We start from the raw sequence: 15,971 nt of genomic DNA, 5'->3' as shown, positions 1-15,971 counted from the left end.
GAAAGGGTTTTTTTAAACAGCTAAAAATGTTGATCATCATGAAGCTGTGGGATGGGTACATGACAATCCATTATACTAATCTACCTTTTTATATTCAAACATTTTGATAATAAAAAGGATTGTTTAAATTATATGACGTGAGAACTGCCACAGAACTCCAAAACGTGGCTGGTTTAACGATTAACCTTCGGATGCTTGTTCAGAGTTACAGGACCCCCGGGGCTGGGCCGCGTTAGCACTGACCAGCATCCCCTGCTTTGCCGACCGTGCATGTCGCTGACTTTGCACCTTCAAACTCAGTTGTATTTCAGAGTCCTGGGTGTTGCTCTCGATGTGCCCGTCTGGGTGCCAAAGCCCAGCATAGATCTGAAGACGTGTATGTATGACCGGCTGTACCAGGAGTCCGTCCTCGTGCACACACGGTGAGCCTGGACCCAGGGGACCCACGTGTGCAAGTCAGCCGAGGACCTCCCACGGGGGTCGGCCTCATGGTCATCGTCACGGGAGGCGTGGCAGGGCCAGAGTCGGGCACAGAGGGAATCAGATGGGAAGACAGAGGCAGGACCACGGCCAGGGATGCGGTGCCCCTAGACCCGGGGAAGGGCCAGGAAAGGGATTCTCCCTGGAGCCTCAGAAGGAAGCAGCCCCGCCCACAGCTGGGCCTTAGCCAGTGGGACCCGTGTCTGGTTCTGACCTCCAGAACTCTAGGAGGATAAGTCTGTGTTGTTCCAACCCCTGGGTCTGTGGTGAGCAGCTCCAGCAACAAGGGGATGCTACCCCCTCCGCGCCCAGGTCCTCGGCACCTCGTGGACACAGACAGGAGAGCCCGAGCACAGCTATGAGAGGAAAAGTGGATGGAGCCCGGAGGAAAGAAGCGAGTTCCTCTCTAGAGGGTTTTGCAAAGGCTTCCAGATACCAGAGCAGTAATATCTAAAAGCTTTTTACTGAACTACAACTTAGGTGGAGAAAAGTAGGCAAATGCCGCGGTTAACGCTCAGGGGGCTCTCGTTCCCCAAACAGGCCTGGTCCCAGCACCTGCTGATGCCAGGCCCCCGGGTTTCACAGGCCACCTCCAGCACAGAACCAGCTGGTAGGTGTGGAGTCCCGCAGACTTCCCCCGTGACCCTGCGTCCGTGGGGAACTTGCCTGTCTCAGCTCCAGGACCACAAACGTCAGGGGACACAGGAGGGGCTCCCATGGATTTGTTTGGGAAACTAGGGCTAGCCGGCCTCTGCCAGTTTATCCCAGGGTGCCTGGGGCAGCCACTTTCTGGGGGAGGGCCAAGGGTGGGGGGCAGCAGTCGGCCTGTGGGGTAAACTCAGGGCGTGTGTTTGTGACAGTCGGCCAGGACACTTGGTTTGGTGGAGACTGAAAGGCAGGCAGGAGAGTGGGGGACCTTTGTGGTAGAAAAAGGAAAGGTTCCAGGTGAGCCCAAATGGGGGCCTGGGAGCCCGAGGCACTAACTAGAAGCAGGCACCCCACGTGGTTGGTGGGGGGCCCACGCTGCCTCCTCCCGCTGCCCCAGAGTTGGAGGAGGGGACAAAACCAAGGGAAGCGGCCCCAGGCCTGTTGGGGCCAACCTTGGCCTGGGCAGGAGTAGGGCAGAGCCCCAGGCAGGCAGGGGTCCCACCCCTGTGCCCACACCCCTCCAGGTCCTCCCACTGGGCGGTGCCTAGCCCCACAAAAGTCTTCCCAGAAAACACTCAGGTTTCTGAGAATTGACCGGGGCCGTATTTCCATGGCAGGGTTTCTGTTTGTAGGAACTCCTCCTCAGGAAAGCCACCCTTTAGCAAGCCGGGCTGTGAACGCTCCCCGAACACGCGGCGCACCCGTGGGGCCTGGGTTGTCAGTCCCATGGGCGCAGACGCACAGCGTCGCTGTCTGGTGTCCCTGGGTGTCCTACAGGTCGAAAGCAGCCCTGCGTCTGAAGTTCGAAGTGTGCAAGGAGCTGAGGGAGCACATGGAGCTCCTGCCAGAGACAGGCTACATCCAGGCCCAGTCCTCCTACGCTGTGCAGCTCAAGTTCCTGCCACGGTGAGCGCCCTGGGGAGCACGCTGTGTAGCCCCACTCGCAGGTCAGTTTTAGGGTCCTCCTCCACGCTGAGTGCATCCTCTCTTTCAGACACTCCCTCCCAGAAGATGCAGGGAAGTATTTCGACAAGGAAAGCAGAGTCCTAGAGGCCCCAATGACTATCTGGGTGGCTGACCAGGTCTGCGTGGGACTCTCCCCGGGAATGCTGGGCACTCGTGGGGAGGCAGGGCCCTGGCGGGTTCCCATGGCCTAACCAGCAGATCTGTCTCCCACCCCAGCAGCCCCTGCACAGTGCGATGAGACAGGGTGTCTGTGGATCGGGAAGAGACCTCTGGGGGCTGTGCAGGGCCGGCAGGGTGTCCCCCCAGCACCGGAACCCACACGTGCCCACATGCACACTCACAGTGTGTGCATGTGTGTGCACGCGCATGTGCACTCACGCACCCCCCACACCACGTCCACCCGAGGCTCCTCCCCTCTTTTCTCGCACCTGCTTTCCTGTTCTCCCAAGTCAGGAACTACAGGGAAGTGGCCTTTTCAAAGAGAGTCCTGTGTCTGGCCACAAGGTCGAAGCAATGCTTCTGCCTTTCTTGTGCGTGGAGACATTTGCAGAAACAGACTGCAAGTAACCAGGAGGCGCTCGCCCTGTGCACTTCAGCTCAAGCCGGTGGGGTTTACCGTGCATGCTGTGGTCACCACCTCGGACCTGGAGCTCCGCCCCTCAGCCGTGGACTTTGGCTACTGCACCGTCTACGAGGCTGTCAGGACACAAATCAGCCTCTACAACCACTGCCTCCTGCCCCAGGGGTTTGGGTTCGTCGGGCTCCCCAAGGTGCCTGGCTCAGTGGGGAGGGGCATGGGGTGGGGACAGGGTCGGGAAGCTGGGGCGTGGGCCAGGGTGGTGCCGCCCCAGGGTCCAGATGCCCGGCACCAGCGGGCCTCTCCGGACCCCACACCCACCTCCAGGCCCCTCCGCCTGGGTCTCTCCCTCCCTGTCCCCCTCCTCATCCCCACTGCCCACATCCCCGCCTTGCCTCGAGGCTCTCTGTCGCAGCCTGTCTCTCCCTCTTTGGCCCACACCTCGGCAGGACTCCAGACTCCTCTCCCTCCCCTCCTTCCAGAACTCTTGCCTACCTGGCCCTGCAGGGCAGCCAAGATGAGGCTCAGACCAGGCTGCCCTCAACTCTCTCTGGGCCGCTCTGCTGCCGACCCTGCCATCCACTTATATATATGCAGACACGTGTGTAAACACACTGACATAATGCACACAGACATGTGTGTGCTCCATGCATGCAGACACAGAGACACATCACATACATACATATAGACAACTCACATATGCACATGTGATCACAGACAGACAGACATTCTCACAAAAATGCTGACACTCACATACATACAAACACACGCACAGCCAGATACTCACATACACTCGCTCATACACAAACGCCACTGTGTTTTCACTTTGGCATCAATGGTTTTCCATTTGCCAGTTTGTGGACATTCAGCCCAATGACGGGTTTGGGACAATCCTGCCACTAGAAACGCTGCATCTTGACGTGATCTTCCAACCCACCAAGGCTAAGGAGTACAACTTCGAGCTCGTCTGCAAGTCCGAGATCAACCGGTAAGCCTGGCAGACAAGGGGCGCGTGGAGGGCCGGCTACCACTGGCTCAGGGGTGGCAGCCCCTCCCCCATCCTCAAGCACTGCCAGCTGGGTAGACCATGGGGCTGGGCCGAGACACGACTGACTGCCAGGACCTCAGACCCAGGTACAGGCTCCTGGGATCCGGGACCCTGCTTGCTGGGCCTGCTCGCCCCTGTGTGTGTGTACATGTGTATGATAGTATGAGCATGGGAGCAGTATAAGTGTGTGCATGCATGTGAGCGTGCATGTGTGGATGTGTGTGTGAGCATGCACGTGTGACCGTGTGTGTAGATGTGTGTGCGTGTGAGCTTGAGGGGTGTGCCCGAATGTGTGTGAGCATGCACTGTGGACGTGTGTGTGCATGTGAGCGTGCACGTATGGACACGTGTGGTATGTGCATGTGAACATGCACATGTGTGGACATGTGTGCATATGAGCATGAGGGGTGTGCCTGAATGTGTGTGAGCATGCACTGTGGGTGTGGGTGTGCCTGTGAGCGTGCACATGTGGACATGTGTGGTGTGTGTGTGTAAACATGCATGTGAGCGTGCATGTGGTGTGCTTGAATGTGTGTGAGCATGCATGTGTGGATGTGTGTGCATGTGAGCGTGCGTGTGGACTGTGTGGTGTGCATGTCTGTGCACGTGTGAACATGCATGTGTGAGCATGTGTCTGTGTGTGGTATGCAGAGTGTCCCTCTGTACCCAAGAGGACCTGGGCATGAGCCCCCCTTGCTCTAATGCACTGTGTGATGGGGATAGTCCCTGGACCTCCCTGAGCTTCCCATTTCCACCCTGACAGATGGGATGGAGGAGGTGGTAGAAAGAGAGAAATCAAACAGGGTGCAGAGGGGGTGGTCCGGGATAAGGGCCTGTTCTTGTTGCTGCCTGAGATTATCAGCCCTAGTGAGGAATGTTCTGGAGCATCCTGTGCAGGTGTCCAGCTGGGCACTGAGCCCCACTGACCCCCTCCTGCCCTCCTGTTTCCCTTCCTTTCTTCTCCTGTTCCCACCTGCATTCTGGCCTGAGTTGCTGTTTGGCCCTGTCTGGGGACCTGGGCAGCCCTGGGTGGTGTTGGGCTGCCCGGGGTCCACGGGCCAAACCCCCTTCTGGCCCCAGGCATGTGGCCATGGGCAGGACCATTGGTCGCCTGGGATCTGACAGGCTTGTGAGTGAGCAGGAATAACTCCATGGGTGGTAAGAGCTTAGGGAGTGAAGTGCAGAGTTAGAACCCACAAGGAAAATCAAGGGCCCTGACTACCCCCCTGCCACGTTCCCCATCAGGCTCTTGGGTAAAGCCCACTGTCTCCCAGTCATAAGAACCACAGCATCTGGCAAGTCTCAGTTGAGCCTTGGTGATGCCGCCCCTGACAGGTAGGGGGTTTCTGGTTCTTTCTTTGCAACAAAATGAAGGAGGGCCTAAATGAGTTGCCAGAGGGGGACTATCCAAAGTAACGCGGGAAGACATGTGGTGCTGTGGTGTGATTGCAGAAGGAGAGGCTCATAGGGTTGAGTGATGCTGGGGAGCAAAGCTCCCTCCACGCCTGTCCCCAGGGCCCTGCAGGGGAGCCAGGCAGCGCCCCCATCCCCGGTCTCACCCCTCCTGATGCTGGAACCAGCTGGGGAACAGCAGCTCCGTCCACCATCCCGAAACACGTGCAGTGAAATCTCATTTTCTGTACGTCATGATTATCCCATTTCATACATTTATGGTTTTTCAATTAATCGCATACTAACAATAACCTCAATGATATCGCCACACAGAAGGATTTTTGTTCCACATTTAGAGCCTGTGGTCACAAGACATAAAAATATGTATTTCAGTACTTCAATGTATGAGCAACATCACAGCTGGGTTACCATAGCCAATCAACATCAGAGCGTTAAAATGTATGTAATTAGGATGAAATTCGACACAGAGAGCACAGTAGAAATCTGGGTCCGAAGAAGATGTGGAATGGAAATATTCCAGTGGTTAAAATACCAAATATCTGTTCTTTTTTTTTTTTGATACATTATCTTAATTCAAATACCAGGCTGATCGCACATGGTCCAAAAACACTCAAATAACACACTAAACATAAGCCAAAGTTAAAGATTAATCTTCAAACGTCGTAGCCCATGGTGCCACACTTGCCTGTGGCCTCACTGATGGAAAGCCACGCCCACACCTCCGTGGCCACCAAACCCATGGGCAGAGCTTCCTTTCCTGTGAGCTGCTGAAAGCTGCCAGCTGGAGCACCTTGACTACTTTGTCCCAGCTCTGAAGAGCCGTAGGGCCTCAGCAGGGGTCACAGGAACTGGCACCACCTGGCCAGGTGCCAAGATGCACCAGTCGAGGAGGCTCTGAGGCTCAGCAGCGCGGGGGGCCCTCCACCGGGACGCGGACAGACGGAGCCATGGTTCCGGGAGGGAAAGCCCACCCTCCCACATCTCTTCATTTTCTTTAAAGGATAATGGCAGAAATTAACTAACTAGGGTTTATAGATTCCTGCTCTCATATTTAAAGAGCAATTTATCGGTTTTATTTTTAAATGTCGATGAATATTTAACAAAATAAGCCAGAAATTACCTCCTCAGCAACTTAGGATGAAATTTTTAGCTATCCACTTTAAATGCGTGCAGGAGTCTGCAGTATCTTCAAAAGACAGTAAAATTCACTAACGAAGTAGTGAGCAAAATCTGTGACAACTGCTATCGTGGTCCCAGGTGCTGTGCCCACGCAGGCCACCGTCTCCCTCAGGGGCCACCTTCCACAGCGCAGGGGGACCCTGCGGGCCGTGCCCCCGCTGAGCCGCCCACACCGGCCCTTCCAGGTGTTTCAAGCTGGCGTGCCGGGCTGTGGGCGTCCACCCGCCCCTGGAGCTGTCCCACTACCAGGTCAAGTTTGCAGCCACCTCCCTGTATGACATGTCCGTGGCCACCCTGTACGTCATCAACTCTCACGTGAGCATGAACCCACTGACCCACTCCATGCCCCGCATCGGCTCGGAGGACGCCTCTCCCGTGGGGCCCACATCCTTTGAGTTCCTGCTGCCCCCGGACTCACCCATCACCATCTCACCCTCGGTGGGGACCGTGCTGCCAGGAAAGGCAAGTGTGGGCCCCGAGGTAGGCGGGGGGGTGGAGCTCCCCTGGGGGTGCCTGGCTCTGTCCACCCTTGGCCACAGCGATGCAGCCTGGACAGCAGAGGTGGGGGTGAGCTCTGCCCCTCGTCAGACCCAAGCAGGGCCAAGGAGGTCCCCATGGCCCATGAGCTTGGGCGGGGTGAAGAGGCCCAGCCCAGCCCAAGCCCCAGAGGCAGGGGCACCCACGGGTGGCTGACCCCACAAGCACCTGCCTGGGAGCTCTGGCAGTGTGGACTGAGGGAGGACGTGCAGAGCCCTGGATCTCACAGCGATGGGCACAGAGGGCCTGGTCACCAAAGTGCAGGGTGTGAGTCCACTCAGCTAAGCAAGGGTTCCCTGCCCCTACTCTGCCTGATTGAGCAGAAAGAACCGGGCCTGGGGGCAGGGCTTCCTCTCAGCCTGGGTCAGGGCCATCCCAGCCTCCTGGAGCTTAGATCTTTCCCTTCAAAAGCTAGGGCGGCTCCTGCCAGGACAAAGTGAGGAGGGGCACATGAGGGGCTGGGCACACCTGGGCCCTGGCAGCATTTCAATTTGTGTGATCATTTAAAATGCATTTTATTAAACTTAGCAAATACTGTGTAAGTACCCATCCCCAAAGGGGGTATTGTGGTTGGCTTCTGCGTTCTCTCCCTCTCCCTGCTCCCTCCTTCTCCCTCCCTTTTTCCTTTATTCCCCCCATGCCATCTGCTCTGCCCCCACCATCATATGGGCACCTCTGCTGTCCTGAGCACTGGGGACACTTGGGAGTGAGCCCTCGGTGGGGCCCAGGACCTCCCTGTAGGCTGTGCCAGTCTCAGGGACAAGTTGGGGTGAAGAATTCACCCCCAAATCTTGATAGCTGAATGCAAAGTTTCCTTTCTCACGCATGGCATGCCTAATGTGAGCTGTGGGCGGGTCCTGGTTCATCAGGATCTCCGTCACAGGACCCCTGCCCTACATGGTAAGAGTGGACTTGATAATCGTGCACGGTGACCTACCTAGCCCCCAGGGGCAGTGGTCAGGGAGCATCGCCCTGGAAGGAGCCTTCACGAAGTGAAGGAGGTGTCCTGCCAGGAGTGTCAGCATGACCTGGGGACATGCAGGGGAGGGTGGACGGGGGGACCTCAGTGGGTGCTGAGGAGGACAAGGCGCCAGCAGGGGCCAGCTCTGCCCTCTGGGTGGCTCTCCTTGCAGAGATGCCTGATCCAGGTGGGGTTCCAGCCCGTGCTGCCCAGCAAGCTGATCCACCAGGAAGCCTCCCAGGCCCTGACCAAACCAGTGGAGGTAAAATTGGTGCATGGAGACTCCCAAGAGGAGGGGCATGGGGACACAGAGCAGGGGCTGTGGCTTCCTGCACACCCCCCCAGGCTCCAGGGGGCCAGGCCGAGTGCCTTCGGGAGTGCCGGGTGGACTTTGTGGAGCATGATGGGTGTCAGCTTTCAGAGCGTCTCCTCCTCCAGGCAGCATCACCAGGCAGCCTAGGTCCCCGGGGGGCGTTCCCTGAGAAGCAGGTGGAGCTTTAACGGAAGGAGAGCAGATAAAATGGCAAAGGGGCCCATGACCCTCGGCAAGTGTGGCTTCTTACAACCGTAAAGCCGTGAAAACAGCCTCACAAATGTAAACTTGAAAGAAGGGAGGGGCGCCTGGGTGGCTCAGATGGTTAAGCGTCTGCCTTCAGCTCAGGCCCTGATCCCGGGTCCTGGGATCAAGTCCCGCATCGGGCTCCTTGCTCAGGGGGGGTCTGCTTCTCCCTCTCCCTCTGAACGCCCCCATTCTCTCTTGTGTGCTTTATCTCAAATAAATAAAATCTTAATAAATAAGTAAATAAATAAAACAAAAATATTTCTTAAAAAGAAGGGAAGTGTCAGTCCAGGGATAAAGCCCAGCAAGCGTCAGGCCCGCTGCCCCTGCCAGCCGCAGAGGCGGCAGCCCGTGGGCTCCTGCGGGGAGAGGGAGTCCCACACACAGAGCTGTGCAGTCCCACGGCCTAGAGTGCTGGGGACACAGAGGGACGCGAAGCACACTTTTCCAGCGTCTGGCCCACACGGGGAAGCACTTGTCCTCCTACAGTGAGGTGTTGGGGGAGGCACCAGGAAGGAGGACCCTGGTCCTGGGCGAATCCCCCCCTCTGTTGCCTGTTTCCCCACTGCTGAAGGCAAACACTGGGGTCGGTGCACAGGCCCATGGGGGTCTCTGAACACTCAGCTGCCTGTTGCACCTTCGGTCGGTCTTCCGGAGGAAGCCGCTTGCTGCCTAGGTCCCCGTCTGCTCCAAGCCCACGCCCCTGGGGCCCCTGCACGGGGCAGTCTGCCCAGGCCTGCGCTGGCGGACAGCAGCTGGCGAGGGGCGGCCACGGTGCCCACGGGGCTGAGCAGAGCTGGCCTCTCGCACCCCAGCTCCGCAAGGACACAGCCACCCAGAGGAAGGACCTAAGGAAACAGTCCTTCTCCACGCTGCGGCTGCAGAACCAAGACCGACTGCTCCAGACCTCGACCACCCCGACGGCAGAGCTGTGTGAGCAGGACTTCAAGTTCAGGTAGGCCCAAGAGAAGACCACCCTGCCACCTCCCTCTGCGCCCATATGACGAGACCCTGTCCTGACCCCCACGGAGACTTTCCCCCACAGGCTGCCTGGGACAGAGCTGTTTTGAGCCATGTGACTGGAAGTCCAGGGCTGGGCTGGCTTCAGGCACAGTTGAATCCAGGCGCTGCCTTGAGGGCTCTTCAGCTCTGACGTTCCTGGGCATCTGCCCACCCCATTCCCATGGGCCTCGTGTCCCTATGCACAGCCTCACACCATGGGCTGGGGAGACCCTGCTGCCCCTGACTCCCGTATTCCCAGCTCAGCAACCCCAGCCTCCCCAGGTACAAAAGGAGGCCAGGAGAGCTCTGAGGGGCTTGTGTCACTTGCCCATCCTAGACCCTTGCCCGAGGCCCCAGGAACACAGCCCTCTTGTTAGGTGCCTGACCAGGACCCTGGGGTAGGAGGAGGTCCCACAGGAACCAGGAAAGGGTAGGACAGCCACAGCCTGGGGCCCCTTCCCACTCTGGTCCAGGGCCCTGGGGAGCAGGTGTGGCCTTGTGCCCCCCCCCCACTGCCCCGGGGGAGCATGGCCAGGCCTCCCATCTGCTGGGGCACGCGCAGAATGGGCACAGGAGTGTGAGTGCATGCTGCTGCATCGTTCCAGTTCCGACGAGTACCAGGCTGCCCAGGCCACCCTGGCCAGGTCTTTCCAGGGGAAGTTTGACAAGTTTGTGGTGCCCTGTGTCGTTGCCAGTGGTGACCCCAAAGACAGGAAGGGGACAGAACCCCTGAGCTTCAGGTGCGGTGCTCTGGCGGGAGGGAGGAAGCCCGGGATCAAGTCGCGCATCGTCCCTCCTGCGCTACCGACCCAGATCTGGGGCCCCGGAGGGAGGGGCACAGTGGCTGGAGTGGGCAGGACAAGGGCGGGGAGGTGGGGCATAGCACCATCAGCCCCCCTCCCCCCCCAGTCCTCACAATACCCTGTACCTGGAGCTGTGGTGTCCGGCAGTAGCACCATCTATCGTGGTGACCTCCAGCAGAGGCAAAACCATCTCCAACTTCGGTGACATCGCTGTAGGTGAGCCTTGACTGGGCCCAGCCCCCCATGCACACCCCCACCCCAGAGGCTGAGCCCCCCTACAGTCACCACCTGGGTTCCCACACGCCACTCCTGGGCCTAGGGCTACAGCCTGATTCCACCTTCCCATTTCAGGACACCGCGGCATAAAAAAGGTCTCCATCCAGAACATCTCCCTGGAGGATCTAGGTGTATCCTTGTCTGCACCCAGCCCAGGCAGCCCACATGGACGGGACAGGAGCTGGTGGGGGGCTGCAGTCCTGCCCTGGCCACCTCTCCTTGACACTGGGCCCTCAGGTGGAGTTCTCCATGCTAAACCCCAATGGCCCCTTCGTCCTGCTGAACCCCATCAGCAAGCTGCTTGCTGGCGAGACCCACGTCCTGACACTGTCCTTCTCTCCCCATGAGAGCATCCTGGTGAGTCCCAGGCCCACTTTACGCCACGCTGCAGCCCATGTGCTCGGGCCCCCGGGGGCGGCCGGTCCCCCTAGGCCCTCACCTCTGGCAGGCAAGCAGGAGGCGGCCACAGAGCTCAGAGCAGTGTCGGCTCCAGCCTGCCCCGACCCACTTGCTCCCAGCAGAGCTCCAGCACGTGCCTCTGGCAGACGTCTGCCCCATGCTAATGGACGTGGTCTCTGTCCGTAGGCCCAAGAGACACTGGACATCATCACCAAGAGAGGCAAACTCTCCCTGACCCTCCTGGGCACCGGCGTGGCACCCATGATCACGTGCTCCATTGAAGGGGACACTCTGGACATGGGTTATGTGATTGCCAGAGAGTCTGTGTCCTCAAGCTTCAAGGTGAAGCACATCACAGGGGGCCTGGTGCCTACCCTGGTCTCCTGGGAGGGGGCTCCACCCGGGGAGGGATCCAGGCCTTGGTAGGCGAGCCAGGGGAGGTGCAGGCCACCCCCACCTGAGCCACCCCACCCTCCAGCAGCTTCCACCTCCACTACCCTGTCCAGCACCCCTCCCTCCACTCCTCACCTGCTCTGCCTCAGTGCTCCCTGTCTTCCTGTTCAGGGCCTTTGCAGGAGCCATCCCATCTGGGATGAGGAGGAGCTCAGCTCAGGCACTGCTGTGGGGGGTGGGGCGTGGTTACAGATGTGTCTGGCAAGGTCACACTGCCCTGTGGCCTCTCACCACCTGCCGGAGGGCAGGCCTAGCTCCCCATGCTTCTCCGATGTCTAAGGGACTCACCAGCCTTGGGATCAAGCAACCAACAGGACACCTGCTTCGTCCACTGGCTTAGGTCGGGACCTGGCACTGAGCTCAGAACAGGGATTCCCTGAAGTGTCTCACTGAGGAGGGGGCACTCTCAGGAGAAGGGGGTGAGGGCAGGGGAGAGACTGGGGCAAGTATGCTGGTTCAGCTGAAGGCTAGCCTGAGCCTGACAACGGAGGGAGCTCTGGAGGACAGAGGGCACCGCAGAGCTGCCCCACCTTGAGGCACAGTGGATTCGGCTAGGTACACCAGCCTGGAAAGGGGGGTAGCGTGAGGCTGGACGAGATGAACCAATAGCTCAATAAAGTGCAGTGAGCGCAAGGTGAAAATGATTGGACAGGAGAGCGACTGGACACCCAGCGAGGTGTGACTCCCCTGGGGGGAGAGCGAGCTGAGACCCCCTTTGCAGCAGCCTGCACGTGGGCAGCAGGATGGTAGCCTGCTGAGGGTCGCCTATCCTCACAGCTGCAGAACTGCTCCACGCTGCCCATCCAGTTCTCCCTGCAGCTGGACAGCCTCTCCCGCTCCAGGAGCGAAGACCAGCAGCGGCTGCCACAGTTCCTGGCCTCTCGGGCCCGGAGGACTGAAGTAGTGGGTGAGCTGGCCCACGGAGGCAAGGGACCACTGCTGGGGACGGCCGTCGGGGCAAGGCCGAGGGAGGTGGGAGCTGAGCCGCGGGCGGCGGGCAGGGGTGGGGCCTGGGGCAGGGGTGCCGGCAGCAGATTGGTGGGGGGCGGGCCAGGGGCTCTGGCTGAGCAGGGACGCCGCCTGGCCCACAGGCACTCAGAACAACAGCGGCCAGAGCGTGTTCAGCGTGATCCCGGTCAAGGGCATCATGAACCCAGGCAAGGCGCAGGACTTCACCGTGACCTTCAGCCCAGACCACGAGAGTCTGTACTTTTCCGACAGGCTGCAGGTCATGCTCTTCGAGAAGGTGTGGCCCCACCAGCCCAGCCTCGACCCCTCTTCCCTTGTGTCCGGGGCCCTCCGGGCCTTCCCCGCCTGCCCTACTGGGGGCTCCACACCAGGGGTGTACTCAGGTGGACAGGCCACTGTCCCAGGTCCCATGGGCCCACACCCTCCCGGAGCCCCGGTCACGGGTCGCAGGACAATGCTGTATGCTCCTTGTCCCCAGAAACTCTCCCACCAGATCCTTCTGAAGGGCGCAGCCCGCGAGCACATGATGTTCGTGGAGGGCGGAGACCCCCTGGACGTGCCTGTGGAGTCCCTGACTGTGATCCCCACCTACGACCCTGAGCGCAGAGAGGGTGAGCCCTGGGGGGGGGGGAGGGGCTCGGTGCAGTAAGAGGACCCCTCCTACTGCCCACCTGCACCCTTAGCCCTAGGAAGCCGGAAGGGTAGGGTGGTCATTCCTGGCCCAAAGGGTGGGGTCATGCTAAAGAGAGATTTCCTGAGGACCAGCTGACCCTAGGCAGCTCCCTCACTCTCTGGGTGGCAGCCCCACCCCACCCCATTGGCCCCAGCCAGGTCCTCTCTCTTCAGAAGCAGAGGAGCTAAAGCCCATCCTGGTGACCCTGGACTATATCCAGTTAGACACAGACACGCCAGCCCCACCTGCCACCCGAGAGCTGCAGGTGGGCTGCATCCGGACCACCCAGCTGTCCCCAAAGAAGGTGACCACAGCACTGCGCAGGCCCACCCAGCCCCTCTGCAGCAACCCCTGCCTGGACAGCCTGGGCCCCTCCCAGCCTTGCCCCTTGATTGATATGGGGTGGGCAGCCTGCTGGTCAGGGCTGAGAGGGCAGGTGGAGTCAGCCCCCCTCGACCCCAGTCCCACTGCCTCCTGGGAGCTGTGCCTGGCCCGCCAGCCCTATCTGCAGCTCCAGTGTCCCGCAGACTGTCGAGTTCAGCCTGGACAGCGGCATGTCTCTGCAGCACAAGGGCTTCACCATCGAGCCCTCCAGGGGCTCTGTGGAGCGTGGCCAGACCAAGACCATCAGCATCTCCTGGATGCCACCTGCCGATTTTGATGTAGGTGCCACAGACTCTGGCCAGGAAGCCCTGCAAAAGCCAAAGGCTTGGCGGGATGACACCCCTGCCCCACCCAGGGAGGGGGCTGCTGGGTAGGCCCTGGGCAGGTGAGGCAGGCAGTGGGCCAGAAGACAACACATGTGTCTTGTGGGCCAGTTGGCTGAGGGTCTCCTTCCTTCCTCCCCCTCCCATTCCAGCCAGATCACCCACTCATGGTGTCAGCCCTGCTGCAGCTCAAGGGGGACGTGAAGGAGACTTACAAGGTCCTCTTTGTGGCCCAGGTGGTGACCGGCCCCTGAGGCCACAGGAGTCTCTCCACAGAGCCCCCCTCAAACCTTCCTGTTCACCCTAGAAGCCCTCCCCTAGTCTGTAAACCAGGCCAAACCACCCACAGGCCTGGGACCTGGGCATCTGCTGCTGGGCAGGCTCCGGTGTGCAGACCCCTGTGTTGCCCCAGGGCACCCCAGCCCCACAGGCATGGTCACTTCCTGCTGCGTCAGACCCAGTGAGTCCAGAGGCCCAAGAGCACCCCCTCCCTGGCCCCACTCAGAACCAGCAATAAGGCTAGTCCTACCCACAACCTACTCTTACTCTGAGCCCCTCAGAACCCCCAGCCCCACCAGTAGCCACCTGCCCAGCCTTTAGAAGTCCTGGTTGGGGGAAGAGCTGCCCCCACAGGTCTGTCAATAAACCTTCTGGCCTTCTTCATACAGTCCTGAAGTGTGGGATGCGCACCAAATCAGAGATGGACACAGAGCCCTGGCGGTGGGGGGCGGGGGGGCAGCACGCTGCCTCTGAACCCCCCACACCCACACACACAAACCAGTCCATAAACAATGAACTCTGCCTCTCTGGAGGGTGGGTGCCTGGATCATTGGGGTAACCGCTAGCAAGGCAGGGTGCTGGGAATACAGGCTGGAGTTGAGACAGGCCCAGACCCAGTGAGGCCCTGCAAAGATGAAGAAGGGTACAGGAGGCTCCAAAGCCAGGGGGACCCTTTAGGATTCTCTGCCCCTCCGAAGTTTCAGGATCCCTGATGACCCCAAGGAAGGAGGGAACAAATGTGGGGGACTCATGCTCAGGGCCTCCCTCAGTGTCTAGCTGGGGTCCAGGGTGAGGCCCAGAGCATGAGTTTTGTTTTCCATTTTTCTGGACAGAGTCCAGGCTCAGCCTTCTGGGCTCCAACGGGTCCTTCAAGGTAGAAGCCCCCACAGGCCATACAACACTCCTTGGAGCTCAAAATGTGCCCTTGCCCCAGCCCCTGCCTTCTGGAGAGTGCTGGCTGGACACTGTCCCCACAGATCCCATCCAGTCTGGCCCCTCTGTACACAGCATACCCAACCCACCAACCCTAGTCCCATGCCTGCCAACAGGAGAGCACATGCAACTTTCCCTAGCAAGAATGGAGGGTGTGATGCATCTGGAGGCTTCCCTGGGCACAGGCTTCAGGACACCAGCCTGGAACCACCTATCCTAACCCCAGTTCCTTGGTGCCCTTCACGGCTGGAAGCCTGTCATATCCCTAACCTGAGGCCAGTGACGGTGACTCTACAGTGGAGTTCTGCAGGACTTCTGTCTGTGCCCTCCTGGGGCTGACCAGCCATAGCCCAAGCCACTTTCTCACCAGATGAGAGGAAAAGGCAGGCTCCAGCAGCCCAGGCCAAACCCAGGCCCCAGGAGGAGGTGCTCCCTGAAGGGCATGGTCCCTGCCTCCTCTTCTGGCTGGTGGGCAAGAGGGGCAGGCCAGTCTTCTAAACCCTGGCCTCAATCTCCTGCTAACAGGCCCTGGTACTCACTGGCCAAGGCCCTGCCTGAACTCCTGTGCACTGGCTGGACTTCTGTCCATCCTCCTCCCTTCCATCCAGTGAAGGGCAAGAGGGAGGAGGAGGAAGGATGGCCAGCAGCCAAGCTCAGCCAGCCTGGCTGGAGCAAGGTGGGCAGGAGGGGCCCTAGGGTGCCATGGCACAGCCTGGAGGTGCAGAACAGCTTCAGGGCAAAGTCTGGGCCAAGATCAAGTGCGATCAAAAAGCAGGTGCCTGGCAGATCCAGGCAGGAGAGCCAAGCCCAGGAGGTGCTTCCAATGGGGGAGACTCATGGACAGTATATCCTGAATGCAATTAAGAAAGGTCAGGGCACCTAGGGTGGCTCAGTCGGTTAAGTGACCGATTCTCTGATTTCAGCTCAGGTCATGATCCCAGGGTCCTGGGATCAAGTCCCAAGTTGGGCTCCCTGCTCATCTGGGAGTCTGTTTCTCCCTCTCCCACTGCCCCTCCTCTTCCCCCCCCCCCCCGCCCGCATGTGCTCTCTTACTCCTGCCCTCTCTCTCTCAAATAAATAAAATCTTTAAAAAAAGAGAAAGAAAGAGG

At 59.6% G+C, this 15,971-nt stretch overlaps 1 protein-coding gene across 1 annotated transcript in view; it reads left to right on the top strand.

Annotated features, from left to right (window-relative positions):
* The window catches only part of CFAP74 (cilia and flagella associated protein 74), a 68,477-nt gene extending 54,167 nt beyond the window's left edge, over window positions 1-14,310 (top strand). The window contains exons 22-40 of the mRNA XM_081817311.1: window positions 301-422; window positions 1,906-2,034; window positions 2,123-2,210; window positions 2,691-2,864; window positions 3,526-3,659; window positions 6,497-6,773; window positions 7,982-8,080; window positions 9,184-9,323; window positions 9,976-10,110; window positions 10,280-10,389; window positions 10,525-10,580; window positions 10,687-10,806; window positions 11,035-11,190; window positions 12,079-12,208; window positions 12,393-12,547; window positions 12,749-12,881; window positions 13,117-13,247; window positions 13,471-13,605; window positions 13,803-14,310. Coding sequence (XP_081673437.1) covers window positions 301-422; window positions 1,906-2,034; window positions 2,123-2,210; window positions 2,691-2,864; window positions 3,526-3,659; window positions 6,497-6,773; window positions 7,982-8,080; window positions 9,184-9,323; window positions 9,976-10,110; window positions 10,280-10,389; window positions 10,525-10,580; window positions 10,687-10,806; window positions 11,035-11,190; window positions 12,079-12,208; window positions 12,393-12,547; window positions 12,749-12,881; window positions 13,117-13,247; window positions 13,471-13,605; window positions 13,803-13,904 — 2,526 coding nt within the window. The 3' untranslated portion in view covers window positions 13,905-14,310. The remainder of the gene's footprint in view (window positions 1-300; window positions 423-1,905; window positions 2,035-2,122; window positions 2,211-2,690; window positions 2,865-3,525; window positions 3,660-6,496; window positions 6,774-7,981; window positions 8,081-9,183; window positions 9,324-9,975; window positions 10,111-10,279; window positions 10,390-10,524; window positions 10,581-10,686; window positions 10,807-11,034; window positions 11,191-12,078; window positions 12,209-12,392; window positions 12,548-12,748; window positions 12,882-13,116; window positions 13,248-13,470; window positions 13,606-13,802) is intronic.
* The last annotated feature ends 1,661 nt before the right edge of the window (window positions 14,311-15,971 follow it).

This window comes from Leptonychotes weddellii, chromosome 4 (assembly GCF_054177405.1).
Source record: "Leptonychotes weddellii isolate Sample4059 chromosome 4, ASM5417740v2, whole genome shotgun sequence".
Lineage (NCBI taxonomy): Eukaryota > Metazoa > Chordata > Mammalia > Carnivora > Phocidae > Leptonychotes > Leptonychotes weddellii.
This window is presented reverse-complemented; position numbering and strand designations above follow the sequence as displayed.